The sequence below is a fragment of the Vespa crabro genome, chromosome 5, assembly GCF_910589235.1.
Source record: "Vespa crabro chromosome 5, iyVesCrab1.2, whole genome shotgun sequence".
Classification (NCBI taxonomy): domain Eukaryota; kingdom Metazoa; phylum Arthropoda; class Insecta; order Hymenoptera; family Vespidae; genus Vespa; species Vespa crabro.
The window spans coordinates 9,140,759-9,153,906 of record NC_060959.1 but is presented as its reverse complement, the minus strand read 5'-3'; the positions used below and the strand labels follow the sequence as shown (position 1 = coordinate 9,153,906).

The window sequence follows — 13,148 nt, the reverse complement described above, 5'->3', positions numbered from 1 at the left end:
ACGCAGTGCACAGGTATAATGTCAGAATATAAAAATCTATGCGTAAGGACTGGAGGCAAGTCATGTGAGCCACAAGATAAAGATTTTGAATCGAATGAGGGAACTTATATAATAGCGAAGCTGCCAAACCCCTATTATTCTTTTAGATGTACAACTCTACTATTTTTGGTACTCGAATAGATTCTTTGTTCTTATTCTTACATGGGTAAAATATTAGCATCTCTTTTTCAAAATTTGTCAATCTTGCCCATAGCGAAGAGTTTCTTCACCATTGATGTATTTCCAAATTTTGATATATAGTCTATCTATTGGGCATGATGGATAGAAGATCACACATTAACTTCACTGTCTTCAGAGATTGAAAAAACCAGCCCACCAACATATCGGTTGACTTGAGGTATATTAGCTGGTCAGATTTCGATGATAATTTATCTGACATCTTGTACATCGAATAGGACCAGACCGTCTAAAAAAATTTTATGCTCTTGTATATTGGATAATTAATATGCAAATAATAATACAAAATATAAGTATTAATACAAAATATAAAATCTTTATTTATTTTTCAACAATGAATATACATTACAGAGAAGGAGCTTGCCATTTTTTCTTTCTAATATCAATATTTATTTATTTATTATAACAGATGAAAAGTAACATTTTTAACGACAAGAGATGTTTCTTATGATCAATCAATTTGAAAAATATCATTGAATAATAATAAAGCTAAATAAACAAAATGGTATATAAAAGAGATGCACTTTACAAGATAAATATATTTATATATTTGTCAGATTAATACTGTATTGAGAAAATATTATTCATAGAAATATCAAATTAGGTGAATGTAGAAACAATGGATTATCTTCTACGCACATCTTATGCATTTAAGTAGGAAACTTATATTAAGTTTTAAAATAAACTAACAGGTCAAACTACTAAAATTATTAAAAACTTCTATATTTGCGCAAACAGATTTGAACAAACACTTAATTGTTAAACCGGATTTGTCGTATGAAACAAGTCAGGTTTAACAATTCTAAAAGTTCTACATTAAAGAAGTGAAGAACAATAGCACCACTTTGATTATAAGTTTTTGCTAGTGTAGGTTTTTCTAATTTGTCCGTGGAATTTTCTTGTAGTTAGAGTTTGCTGAATCGTTACAAGAACTTTTCGTACTTTTTGTCTAATAGATTCAAGCAATGAAAGAATTGCTCCAAGCAGTGGCTATTTATAATGTTTCTCACGTTAACATTACTCCCATAATTTCCAACAGTCATCATCAAAATGTGACAGGTATTCTGATCTGATACTTTAAACGTATAAATTTTAAAACTTAGAATATTTATATAAGACGATATAAAATTATAATTTTTATTTGTTATTGTAAACGAATGAGATTATAAAATAGAGAAAGAAAGAGAGAGAGAGAGAGAGAGAGAGAGAAACGAGGAAAAAGAGATAAATACCATTTAATAAAAATTTTTTCTTATTCTTTTGTTTCTCTTCTTTATAAGAATAAAATTCTTATCAGATATAACTTGTCGAGAAAGTATATATATATATATATATATATCTCCTTTCTCAACTTCCTTTTTTCTTATTTCGTCTTTTTCTTTTCTTTTTTTTTTTCATTAATATATCAAACGTAGATAAGCGTTACTTGATATTCAAAATCGCGCCATGAAAAACTAACCTCTTTATTGATGTTCAATTCTTTTCGTGGGCTTTATTGAGAAAGAAGAAAATGTAAATGTATTTTCAATGGTACTTTCCTTGCGTCGTTCCTAGTATTGCGTATATATATATATATATATTGGCAATCGATATCGTAATAAAATTAGATTGTAATTAGTTCGAGTTTAGAACTACGAATTCAATCGCACGTAACGTCGTTCAATTACTATCGACAATTTCGAAGGAAATGGCGTCCGATCGGACTACTTCTACAAGACGGAATATGCATAAATTAAATTAAGGGTAACAATGCTACGAGATAGATGAGGGTCATTTTCTAATTTTTCCATCGACTTTATAAAATATTAGGTAAATAGATGCTAAAATATATATATGTATATATACATATTTATATATACTTTGTAAATAAATATATATATACATTCATATATATAATGTTTTAATGCATAGAACAAATATAAAAGTAAATTGAAGGATTGTTACTTCGAATAGTATATAATATTGTATTTTTATGTTATTTCTTTGAAAAGAATCGCATATATATGTCTTGAATTCTCGTACACTATTTTACACATTCGCAATAGTAAATACGATAATACGGAACGTTATCTTTTATGTATGTACATTTTCATTTAGAAAAAGCTTCTTTCTATTATTCGTAGCAAGACAAATTGGACTTCGTTAAAATTGTAATTTAATTCTGTTAGCCTTTTAAAGTTTTTCATCACCCCTAGTTTTATAATGGTTTACGTCAACGATGACTAGTCCAAATATAATTCTTTAATGATTTTGATGCACAAATTTAATGTTTAAATTAAAAATCGTACAATTGTTTCAACTTTATAAAGCTAATAACTTTCATCCCTTTTAATATTGAATAATTTAATTCTACTTGTAAATGTAAGAACATTTAAAATTTAAGATGTTGCAAGCAAATATAGAATAAGCAAAACAAGTAATTCAATGACTTTGATAGATTTCGAATTAGGTATCCTTCATATTTCAATCAGTAAAAATGTCAGCTCTCCTTTTTATGCAAGTAAACTGGAATAATTAAATACTTTTCAATAACACAGAAGTTTTATCGTCGCTGTTACTAGTAAGTGACATAACAAATACTGAAACAATAAGATGTGTCGATAATACTAGATTTCTGTTTCATTAAACAAAATGTCGGTATAATGGAATCCTATTGTATCAGGCATGTAAATGGTCAGTAACAATGAATTCCTGCTTTATCGATCTGAAAATAATACTTGATTAGTATTCTATCAATCGATAAAAGAAAATTTCTGTTTTATCCTTATGCCGGTATTATAGTAAATTCAAGTTTTAAAATCGATTAAAAGAAATAGATTCTAGTTTTACAAATACATCGGATAGAGAAATAACTGCTTTATTAATCCAGTAAGAATGTGGAACAAAATACACACCCCATATATCGACATGTTGGAAACAATCGAGTCCTATCTCAATAATTAAGTATTTTTGTAATTCTATTTTAAAGCATTAGTTTGTATAAAAGAATTTTTTTACCATCAGTTGATAAAGTAAATTTCATTCAAAAAAAGTAATTTCCAACCTTATCGAATAACGATATAACAGAATTTGTTTGCCATCAGTCGGTAACGAAGAAATCTACTTTAAAAGGGATGAATATAACCGTACAGAAGACTGCATTAATTATGTAAAAAGTTGGTCTTAGGGGACAGGGTCAACTTTATAAGGTCATGGCCAATTTTATAGAGGAGCCGGACTAAGCTGACAGGTGGTGTGTCTAACTTTGAGGGTATGTGGCTAGCTTTGTAAGGGAGGACTACTTTTTTAGGAACAGGACTAACTTTTTTGGTAGGACTACTTTTTTGGAGAGTGACTAACTTTGTTGGGCAGGGGGAGGGAAAGCTACTTTTTTAGGGCTTGGCTAACTTTGAAATGGGTGGAGTTAACTAAAGAGTTTCACGTACTCTCCATAAATTCGACGATTCATCTAACTATAACTATTATCTTAAAAATCCGATCATGCCGAAGATAAAAGATACTTTATAATATTTGATAAGGAAAATATAATATATGATAAGAAAAAGTGAGATAAGAAAATTTTATATATAAGAGATAGAGTATTCTATTAAAATTATTATTTTTTACAAAATATTTTACAGAACCTTGTTTTTTTGTCGTATATTTATATGTTAGTTATTACATGTTTGGATTATATTTATTATTCTTTATGTATTTATATCGTAAAATAAATGCGCATTAGCTTTGTGCGCGTCATATTTAATACGTATCATTGAAACGCATGCCACCGCTATCAAAGAAAGGTGTACATAAATAAAAGAAATTGAAAAGTTTGAGTTTCACAGTCTAACTACCTGCTTTAATCCACACTAACCTGATTATGTTACGCGTGATATATATATATATATATATATATATATATATATATATGTATGTTTGTGACAAATAATATTTAATGTCACATTTTTATGAGATACTATTTTGAAAGGACGACACATCTCTTCGAATTTAATTTATTAATTATTTATTTTCTTAATTAGTAATTAATTATATTTATTATGTTAATAGTATGTATGTGGAATGTCATCGTATACTGATCCAACAATAGTGAATTGTTCCTAATTTGTCTCTTATAAATAAGTTCCATTTTTATTTGTTCCTTAATGACTATTTTATGTGTAAAACTATTAAGTTAGAAAAATTAATATTTATTACAGAAAATGGAAAAAACGATCAGTAAAATACTTGATGTGTCTTGGAGATTCGGTGGTAAGAATAACTAACCTCAAACACAGAAGATAATAATAATTTATAAAAACCGTTAATATAATATAATATTGACATTATAAATGTAACAACAACATTTTAATACTTAATTGATTAATTGCATTTTTGGTTATGTTTATATAAAATTATGTTTAATATATATAGGTTACTTGAAAGAAGTATAAAAAAATATAGTTTTTAAATAATAGTGCTTGCTATCAGAAATAAGTATAATTAGTAAAATGTTTAAATAATAAATACTGATATTATATTATTTGTTTTATAATATTACATTAATTTTTTTCAGTAACCGCAGCAAATAGTGATTCGGACAAAGTTGGCAAATCTTTTCTGCAGCTAAAATTATGTCTCGATGAAGGTAACAGAATAAAAGATCACTTCATCGAGATGAGTATCCCTGAATTTTATAAATTTTTGCATGATCTAGAGAAAGCAAAGATTAATCTCGACTTATTAGTTTGAATATCTTAATTATATATAAAAGTAATATAAATGTTATACCATCAACGTACAATTACTTTAATGTTAATTATAATATATAAGTAACATGTTATCTTTTGTTGAAATCAATGTTAAAATATATTAAAGTAATATTTTTTTTTTTTTTTTATTTAATAAATAACAATAGATAATCTATCTTTTATTTACAATATTGTAGGTCTCCAATTTATATCTAAAAATATTTTTATCCTATATATTATTTTATATAACATTAAGAAAAATTAGTTTTACATACCTTCAGATTTCTTCATTTATTTCAACATTTTATAAAACTATTAAAAATCATACTATTGAAGTATAACTTTAATATTTGATTTGATTTTATGATAAACTAGTGTCTTCTCTTCAGTGTATTATTCAGTTTTAACTTTTTAAATTCCATTGCGTTGATACAACCTCTTGGATTCTGCATAATTTGTTATCTGAAATTAATACAGAATATTATAAATTTTTAATGAAATTCATTAAAACTTAAATAGTTCGTGTATATTTTGTGATCTTACATATTGAATAATTAAAAGGCCAAATGATAGTATACAAATATTAATACAAAATAGGAAAATCTTTATTTATTTTTCAACAACGAATATACATTACAAAAAGAGAAAGAGAGAGAGAGAGAGAGCTTCTTTTTTCTACTCGATATCAATATTCATTTATTATAGCAGATATTCATTTATTATAGTAAATAACATATTTAAAGGCAGGAGATGTTTACGATAATCAGTCAATTTAAAAAATATCATTGAATAATAATAATAAAGCTAAATAAACAAAATGGTACATAAAAGAGATGTATTTTGCATCTGACATGATAAATAAATTTATTAATTATATTTGCCAGATTAATACTGTATCGAGAAAATACTATTTATAGAAATATCAAATTAATGAATGCAAAAACAATGGATTATATTTCAAGTACATCTCATGCATTTAAATGGGAAACTACCATCAAGTTTTATAATAAACTAACAGGTCAAACTACTAAAATTATTTAAAACTCCCGCATTTGCACATACAGATTTGAACAAAAACTTGTTTGAAAAATATTTGTCATGTGAAAAACAGGAGGTTTTACTGTTCTAAAATTCCTACGTTTAACAGTAGGAGGACTAACAATGGCGCCCCTTTGATTATAAGGTTCTGCTAGTGCCAGTGCAGGATTTTCTGATTCGGATGTGGAATTTTCTTGTAGCTTGAATTCGCTGAGTTGTTGTAAGGACTTGCCTCTTTCTGCTCTTTGTTGAATAGATTCAAGCACTGGAAGAATTGCTCCAAGTAGTGGCCGTTTAGAAGGTTCTCCAGCCCAACATTGTTCCATTAATTTCCAACACTCATCATCAAAATGTGGCAGACGTTCTGGTCTAATGCCTTTCAAACAAATAGATAAATTTCAAGATCTTTAGAATATAAAAAAATAAGAAGATATAAAATCATAATATTTACCTTTCTTTACGCTTGTCCATAATTGTTCTTTATTATGAAACTGTTCATAGGTATATGGCACTCTGACATGTCCAGCACATATGTGCCAGAAAAGAATGCCAAAAGCATATACATCGACGCTACTATCATAATGTCCAGATAGAAGTTCTGGAGCCATATGAACAGGTGTTCCTACAATACTTCCTGACATCATAGCTTCGGTGATACAAAATCCAAGGTCAGTCAGTTTTGCCCTATTTTCAGTATCAAGAAGGACATTATTCAATTTAATGTCTCTATGAACAAGTCCTTGAGAATGAAGATAACGTATCCCTTCTAAGACATCAATTGCAATTTGCAAACGTTCTAACCATGACAATCCAGCTCGTATTCCACAATACAGATCTCTACTTAAACGGTCTGTAATTAATAGAACTGCAGTTCCTAATCCATATCCACTTCCATAAGTTTGATCTATAACTGAACCTCTTAATTTCACAATTCTTTTATGATCTGGTATCGATCTGGTATAATAAAATTCCATTGCTAAATCGTTCCAATGTCTTTCATCAGGTGGAATAACAGATTTAACTGCACAAGGTCCTGGAGCTCCTCCCCAACCATCGCATGCAAACACTACACCATATTGACCACGACCAATTTCTTTACCATAATGCGGTATACCGAAACGAACAGCATCAGTCATTGATGTGGATTCTAAGGCTAATCTAGCTAATCTTGGTGCATGACACTTTCTAATGGCTATCCTTTGTTCCTCAGTTCTTTCTAACTTTCCAGAATAATGATTTTCAAGGGACTTTAGGGCCGATTGAAATGCATCATGAGACAATTTTAATTTATCTCTGAATTGCATTGAAATTGTTTTTGATAATCTTGCTGCAGATAATGAATTTAAAACGTCAATAGTAACCTTTTTCCTCCAAGATTCATCCAAGATTGGAGTAGGAGTCCATGGCAAGGGAAGAGATTTAAAAAGTTGCCGTAATCTTTCTAGAAAAGAATGCACAAGAGACGGCGAAGAATTATGAAGTTCTACATTATAAGCTGCAGAAAGTATTTGTTTCAAAGCGTCACTAGCTAGTAAAGAAGATTCATGATCATAACTTTTTTCTAAACTCAATAGGCACCGTTGTAAAGTGCCTATAAATGTTTCTCTCAAACATTTCACAGAGTTTACCAATTGCTTTGCTACTTTTTCACGCAAACGTCCAAGTACAAGTCTTTGCACTTCTGAGGTGGCTGCTTGTACTGTCACTGACCATTCTGCTCTTTCATTATTATCAAAAGGAAAGTTTTGATATTGTTGTGAATCTCCATTTGATAAATATATATCATTTTTCATTTCTTGAATGATATTTTCTATTAATTCCATTAATTCTTCTTGTTTATCGTTAACAATTTTCATCAGATTAGCATACAATTCATTTTCCTTTTGTTGAGCATATTGTATTCTCCTTGGAGTAATCTGAATTTGACGTGCCATATCAAAAGCACTTAAGATAAATTTACGTAAACTGGTTGTATGTACTTCATTTAAATAATTACTTGCATTAACAAGATAACTTTGAAGACAACCTTTAATAAAATACAAAATTCTATCCATTTTCTTGGACGAGTTTATAATATTGCTAGAGCTAACATATTGACCACCAACTAACCATGTTAATTGATCAACTTCAACAGATTCTTCCATTCCAAGATATCCTAAATTAGTTAATTGATCTAGCCATGTTAATCCAAGAGAATTTATTTTATCAAAGTCAACATCATCTTTATCTTTAGATAGATTAGAATCACATGGAGGTATTGTACTTTGAAGTCTATGTTGTTCCGATTCTGTTAATCCTGCATTAATGCTATCTAATGAAATATTTACAAGCGACGATATAAATAATACAGGATTATAAGGATATGTTTCTTTCAGATCTCTTAATTCTTCTAGCTGTTGTTCCGACAAAGGTTGATCGCCCAAGGCATAAAGAAATATTGGTAAAATTCCAAGGGTTCCCTTTGCAAGAATTTTAACTGCTCCATTATTTGGTACTACAAAAATTTGAACGCCATCTTTTAATATATTTGAATCGAGTTTGACTTCAAGCACTGTTGGACAAACAATATCTTCATTTCCAGATTTGGTCAAATCTTCTATTGGAATTGTGTTCCATGGTTTTTCATTCGCTTGCAATTTTACCACAACTTCATATTCAAGACCCAACGTAAGATTGGCATGATTCGTATGATCATGACTAAATTTGATCCACCTCCATAAGCCATTAGACGCTGGTAATACTTCAGTAGAAAATAAGTTATTTATTAAAGCTGCTTTAGATTTATTGTCTTGACCGAATACAACTATAGCTGGAGAATTTTCCAAAATATGTACAATTCTGTTTAAAGTTAATGGCGATAATAATTGTTCAATGATATTTTCTGAAACATTAATAGAAAATTAGATATAACATAAAAAAAGAAATACATATATATATATATATATATATATATATATATATATATATATATATATATATATAAGATATATAAACACACACACAAATGTATAATTGATATTTACCTCCAGGGAAAAAATTTTCTAAATTAATGGCTTCAAGCACATGTTGAGTCTCTTCTAAAATGTGCCTTAATTGATTACGATTACGTTGGTATCTTCTGAATTCGTGTGATAATTTGCTTACCATTTTTAAACCTTTCCTTTTAATCTATAAAATTATTCCAACTTATAGTCTTCAAAATATTCACGAATAATAATATCACACTGTTATTTCTAAGTATTTAAATATAAAAATGATGAACTAATCATATATATAGATATATATCAAATTAAGTTTCATTTTTTTATCTTTCTTTTCTCTCTTTTTTTTTTTTTTTTTTCAAAACATCACATTAATAGACTAACATTGAATTGAAATAAATTATCTTTATTTCACGAACGAACATACTTATTATTTGAAAGTTTACAGGAAAGCATCGAATGATTAATTAAAGGCATCTTATCACAGTAATGCGGTTTTAGAATGTAAAACATACGCATTTCTTAACTACACAATTTAATAATATTTGATATTACTCTTTTCATATTATATTTCACTTTAGCTGAGAACATAAAAGATATTTTATTTGTTTATTCACACAATCTTCTTCTTTTTTTTTTTTTACTCTACGCATGTAAGAAGATGAGTAGAATAGAGACAGAGAGACAGACAGAGAGATAGAGAGACAGAGAGAGAGAGAGAGAGAGAGAGAGAGAGAGAGAGAGAGAGAGAGAGAGAGAGAGAGAAAACGTGGTACCGTCGGCACGACTATAAATCAGAATTTCTATTTTTCCGACCGACATAAGAATTATTCATGAGATTATATCCTGTGACAACTGAGTTACTCATATAACCTATTTATAAATGCACTTTTTTCTCGTCGTCAGATAAAAATTTACTTATATATATATATATATATATAATACGTAGTATCACGTAAACGTTTTCATCAACTTTGACAGTCGGTTTAATAAGTTACCCGAGAAGGAGAAGGAGAGGGAGGACAAGAAGAAGGTGGTAGAAGAGATAGAGGAGGAGGAGAAGAAGAAGGTGAAAAGAAATGAAGAAAAGTTGGTACCACGCGTTGTCGTTCGTTTAAAAACAATAAGACTAAAAGTTCAGAATATGATAACCGATCAACGCATATTGGTCGACTGCAATGATTCGACAATGTTCGGTTTTCTTCGACTGTTTCCGACAGTAAAAGAACACGCGCGGTTATTTTAATTAATCACAGAATTTGTGAGGATTCACAAGTACGTTTTGTAATCATATTGTACCAACGCGCCAATATATAATCATCCTATAAAGAAAATAGAAAGAATTGAAAGATAAAATTGTATGCGCCATTTACTTAGACCTTGATATAGATATATATATATATATATATATATATATATATATATATATATGTCTGTGTGTGTGTGTATATGTCTTTCTCTGTTCTAACATTATATTTTAATATCGATGAAGTAAGAAGAGTACACGTACATAAGAAAGTAATGATCGGACAAACAACAAATACTTTTTCTTTCTTTCTTTCTTTTCCTTTTTTTTTTTTTCCATTGTAAGATAAAATTTATAAAACGAATTCTCCGAGGGCCGTCTGTGATGTTTAATGATGCGCTTGAAATCATACATTCGCGTTTCTTTATGATAATTTTATTCGAAGAAAGTAGAAACAAACCTCGTCAACCCCTCTATGATGAACGCTTAATAAATGATAAAGCACGATATCGAAGACGTTTCTTTTCTCAGCCAAACGAATGCTTAATATAAACTTAAAACAAGAAAGATATTATTACCTTATCACAGTTTTATTTTCAACTAACTTATTAATTGCTTGATCTTTGATATTTAATGATCTTATTTGTTAGATTATGAGAGTACATTAACCTACATAATTTATATATATGTATATATATATGTAATAAATACTTAACCTATAGTGCCGATCATATCGATGCCAATTTTTCTTTCGTTTGTAAGATACACGTCTTTCCTGTTGTTTATTTATTTATTGTTTTTTTTTTCTTTTTTACCGTCCTGGGACAACTTAAGGATACATCCACAATGCAATAAATAATCTTTTTAACATAATACTTTCCAGTGTGGATTCTTAAAATGTAAAACTTTGCTTGAAACGTTCGAACACGATACGATACTATTAATAATTTATATTAAATTATTTCTTCACCTTTTATAAATTATATACATTAATATTATATTATTAATATTGCATTAATATTATTTTATAACGTTTATGTTTCAAAAACGGTTAACCTTTCGATCGATGTCTGAAACATTTTTACTCGGTATAGGATGTTTTATGCACGCTAGTGTAAATATTGAATATTCTCTCTTTTTCTTTTTTTTTTTTTTTTTTTTTTTTTTTTAACATCCTGTATAAATAATCAATGAAAATCAACAAATAACTTGTTTAAAAAGTAAAGTTTGAAAAGACCAATCACGTGGCATTTTGACATTCGAGAAAATACGAGACGATCTTTGATTCGTTCCCAAGAATTTACTGAATGCGCCATTTCTGCCATCTTTAACAACTTCAGTGAACTACGATTTATTTGTTGCCGCGTTTTTAGGAAACGTTTTATTGCATTTTAACAATTATCATTAAGCATTTCTGATTATAAAATTATTTGATAAAAATGACATCGGCATTGGAATCTATGGTTGTCGATGAAAAGCAGCTTCCTGAAAAGCCAGTAGATAGGGAAAAGGTAAATAATAAATATATCATTGAGAACATGTATTTATATATATATATATATGTTTGTGTGTGTGTATATGTATATTTATATATATATAAATAGATTTTTAAGAATATTTCATTAATAATTTTTGATAAATTTTGCAATCTATACTATATAATCGATCATTGTAATATTGATAATAATTTGAGATTGTAAGGTTATATTGTTTTCTCTGTCAGACATGTCCTCTCTTGCTACGAGTTTTCTGTAATACTGGACGACATCACAATATTATGGAATACAGTAGAGGAAATGTACCTTCCAATGAATTGCAAATATATACATGGTAAAGTTAAAGCGATAAGTATGTTTTTGATTCATAATGAAATAGATTTCTGATTTGTCCAATACATTTGTATGCTTGTATGAAAATATATGTCATGTATAAATGTTTATTAATCCGTTTATTTTTTATATTTGCTTGTGAAGGATGGATGCTACTCTACGAGAAATTACAGGACTCGTTAAAGAAGTAAATCCAGATGCACGGAGTAAAGGAACATATTTTGATTTTTCTTTGGTAACTCCAGAATTAAGAAATTCTGGTTATAGAATGAGAGAAATTGGTGTTACATGTTCAGGACAAAAAGGAGCAGATGATAATAAAACATTAGCACAAGCACGGTGTGTATATTGACTAATTGATTATATATAATTATAATATAATATTTTTAATAGTATGTTTAATAGTAATCCTTTGTTACTGCAGTAAGATATCAAAGATATGAATAGAATTTTGATATTTTGATTTTATATACAATGTAATAACTATAGGTGATTATTATAGGTTTACTATAGGTGATTATTTGGATATATCTATAACACCACCTAATAGAATGATGCAACCTGCTATCAGACGTGGTGGTCTTCGTCAGTATTAATTTCATATGAATTTTCTTCGATTTCTATAAATCTGTGTAAATGGCTATAATGAAAAATTGGAAATAAAGCGACTTTGGAAAATGTATATTTCTAAGAAGCATAAGTTATGTTTTGTAATAATAAATGACATAATTGAAAGAAGCTAAAATAATATTTATATAATATTTGTGTATTTTAATGAAATCATTCAAACAAAATATTTGTTTTCTAATACCTAACTATTTACCTATTTTACTTAAATACTTATAGTTAAATATCTAATTAAAGTTAAATATCTATTATCTTACTTATTATTTTACTTATAATTAAATATCTATTATCTAATACGCTTAATAATTCTTGTTATTTGTTATTATTCATGTCAAAGATTATTATAGAAAGGTATACCAATAAAGTGTGTACCAATGAAGTCAATTTGTAGTTTCCTGTTTTATAGAGAATAGCTTATTTATCGACAGTCGCAAAAATGTAACAGGAAATAGTACATTATTAC

General features: G+C 28.1%; 3 protein-coding genes across 17 annotated transcripts; 2 read left to right on the top strand and 1 right to left on the bottom strand.

Moving 5' to 3' along the window:
* The first annotated feature begins 3,365 nt into the window (after positions 1 to 3,365).
* LOC124424224 (COMM domain-containing protein 7-like) lies at positions 3,366 to 5,085 on the top strand. Of its 4 annotated transcripts, none has more exons than XM_046962984.1 (3): positions 3,366 to 3,487; positions 4,434 to 4,485; positions 4,790 to 5,084. In XM_046962984.1, the coding sequence occupies exons 2-3, from the start codon at positions 4,437 to 4,439 to the stop codon at positions 4,963 to 4,965; spliced, it is 225 nt and encodes a 74-aa protein (XP_046818940.1). In that variant the 5' UTR covers positions 3,366 to 3,487; positions 4,434 to 4,436; the 3' UTR covers positions 4,966 to 5,084. The 4 variants fall into 4 exon arrangements, with proteins under 4 accessions (XP_046818940.1, XP_046818942.1, XP_046818941.1 ...); XM_046962986.1 differs by having other exon boundaries at positions 3,386 to 3,466; positions 4,790 to 5,085; XM_046962985.1 differs by lacking the exon at positions 3,366 to 3,487 and adding an exon at positions 3,848 to 4,019 and having other exon boundaries at positions 4,790 to 5,085.
* Positions 4,727 to 11,341, bottom strand: LOC124424223 (dual serine/threonine and tyrosine protein kinase-like). Of its 12 annotated transcripts, none has more exons than XR_006942261.1 (6): positions 10,494 to 10,683; positions 9,026 to 9,170; positions 6,454 to 8,883; positions 6,103 to 6,378; positions 5,240 to 5,426; positions 4,727 to 4,926 (listed from the first exon to the last, which is right to left on the bottom strand). XR_006942261.1 is itself a non-coding variant. In XM_046962977.1 (5 exons), the coding sequence occupies exons 1-5, from the start codon at positions 9,803 to 9,805 to the stop codon at positions 6,002 to 6,004; spliced, it is 3,024 nt and encodes a 1,007-aa protein (XP_046818933.1). In that variant the 5' UTR covers positions 9,806 to 10,387; the 3' UTR covers positions 5,599 to 6,001. The 12 variants fall into 12 exon arrangements, 8 of the variants coding, with proteins under 8 accessions (XP_046818933.1, XP_046818935.1, XP_046818932.1 ...); XR_006942264.1 differs by having other exon boundaries at positions 6,235 to 6,378; XR_006942262.1 differs by lacking the exon at positions 4,727 to 4,926 and adding an exon at positions 5,159 to 5,176.
* Positions 11,342 to 11,552: 211 nt separating this feature from the next.
* On the top strand, positions 11,553 to 12,740 carry LOC124424133 (histone deacetylase complex subunit SAP18). Its single transcript, XM_046962727.1, has 4 exons — positions 11,553 to 11,740; positions 11,953 to 12,059; positions 12,203 to 12,397; positions 12,561 to 12,740. Exons 1-4 carry the CDS (start codon positions 11,669 to 11,671, stop codon positions 12,652 to 12,654), a joined length of 468 nt encoding a protein of 155 aa, XP_046818683.1. The 5' UTR covers positions 11,553 to 11,668; the 3' UTR covers positions 12,655 to 12,740.
* Positions 12,741 to 13,148: the final 408 nt, after the last annotated feature.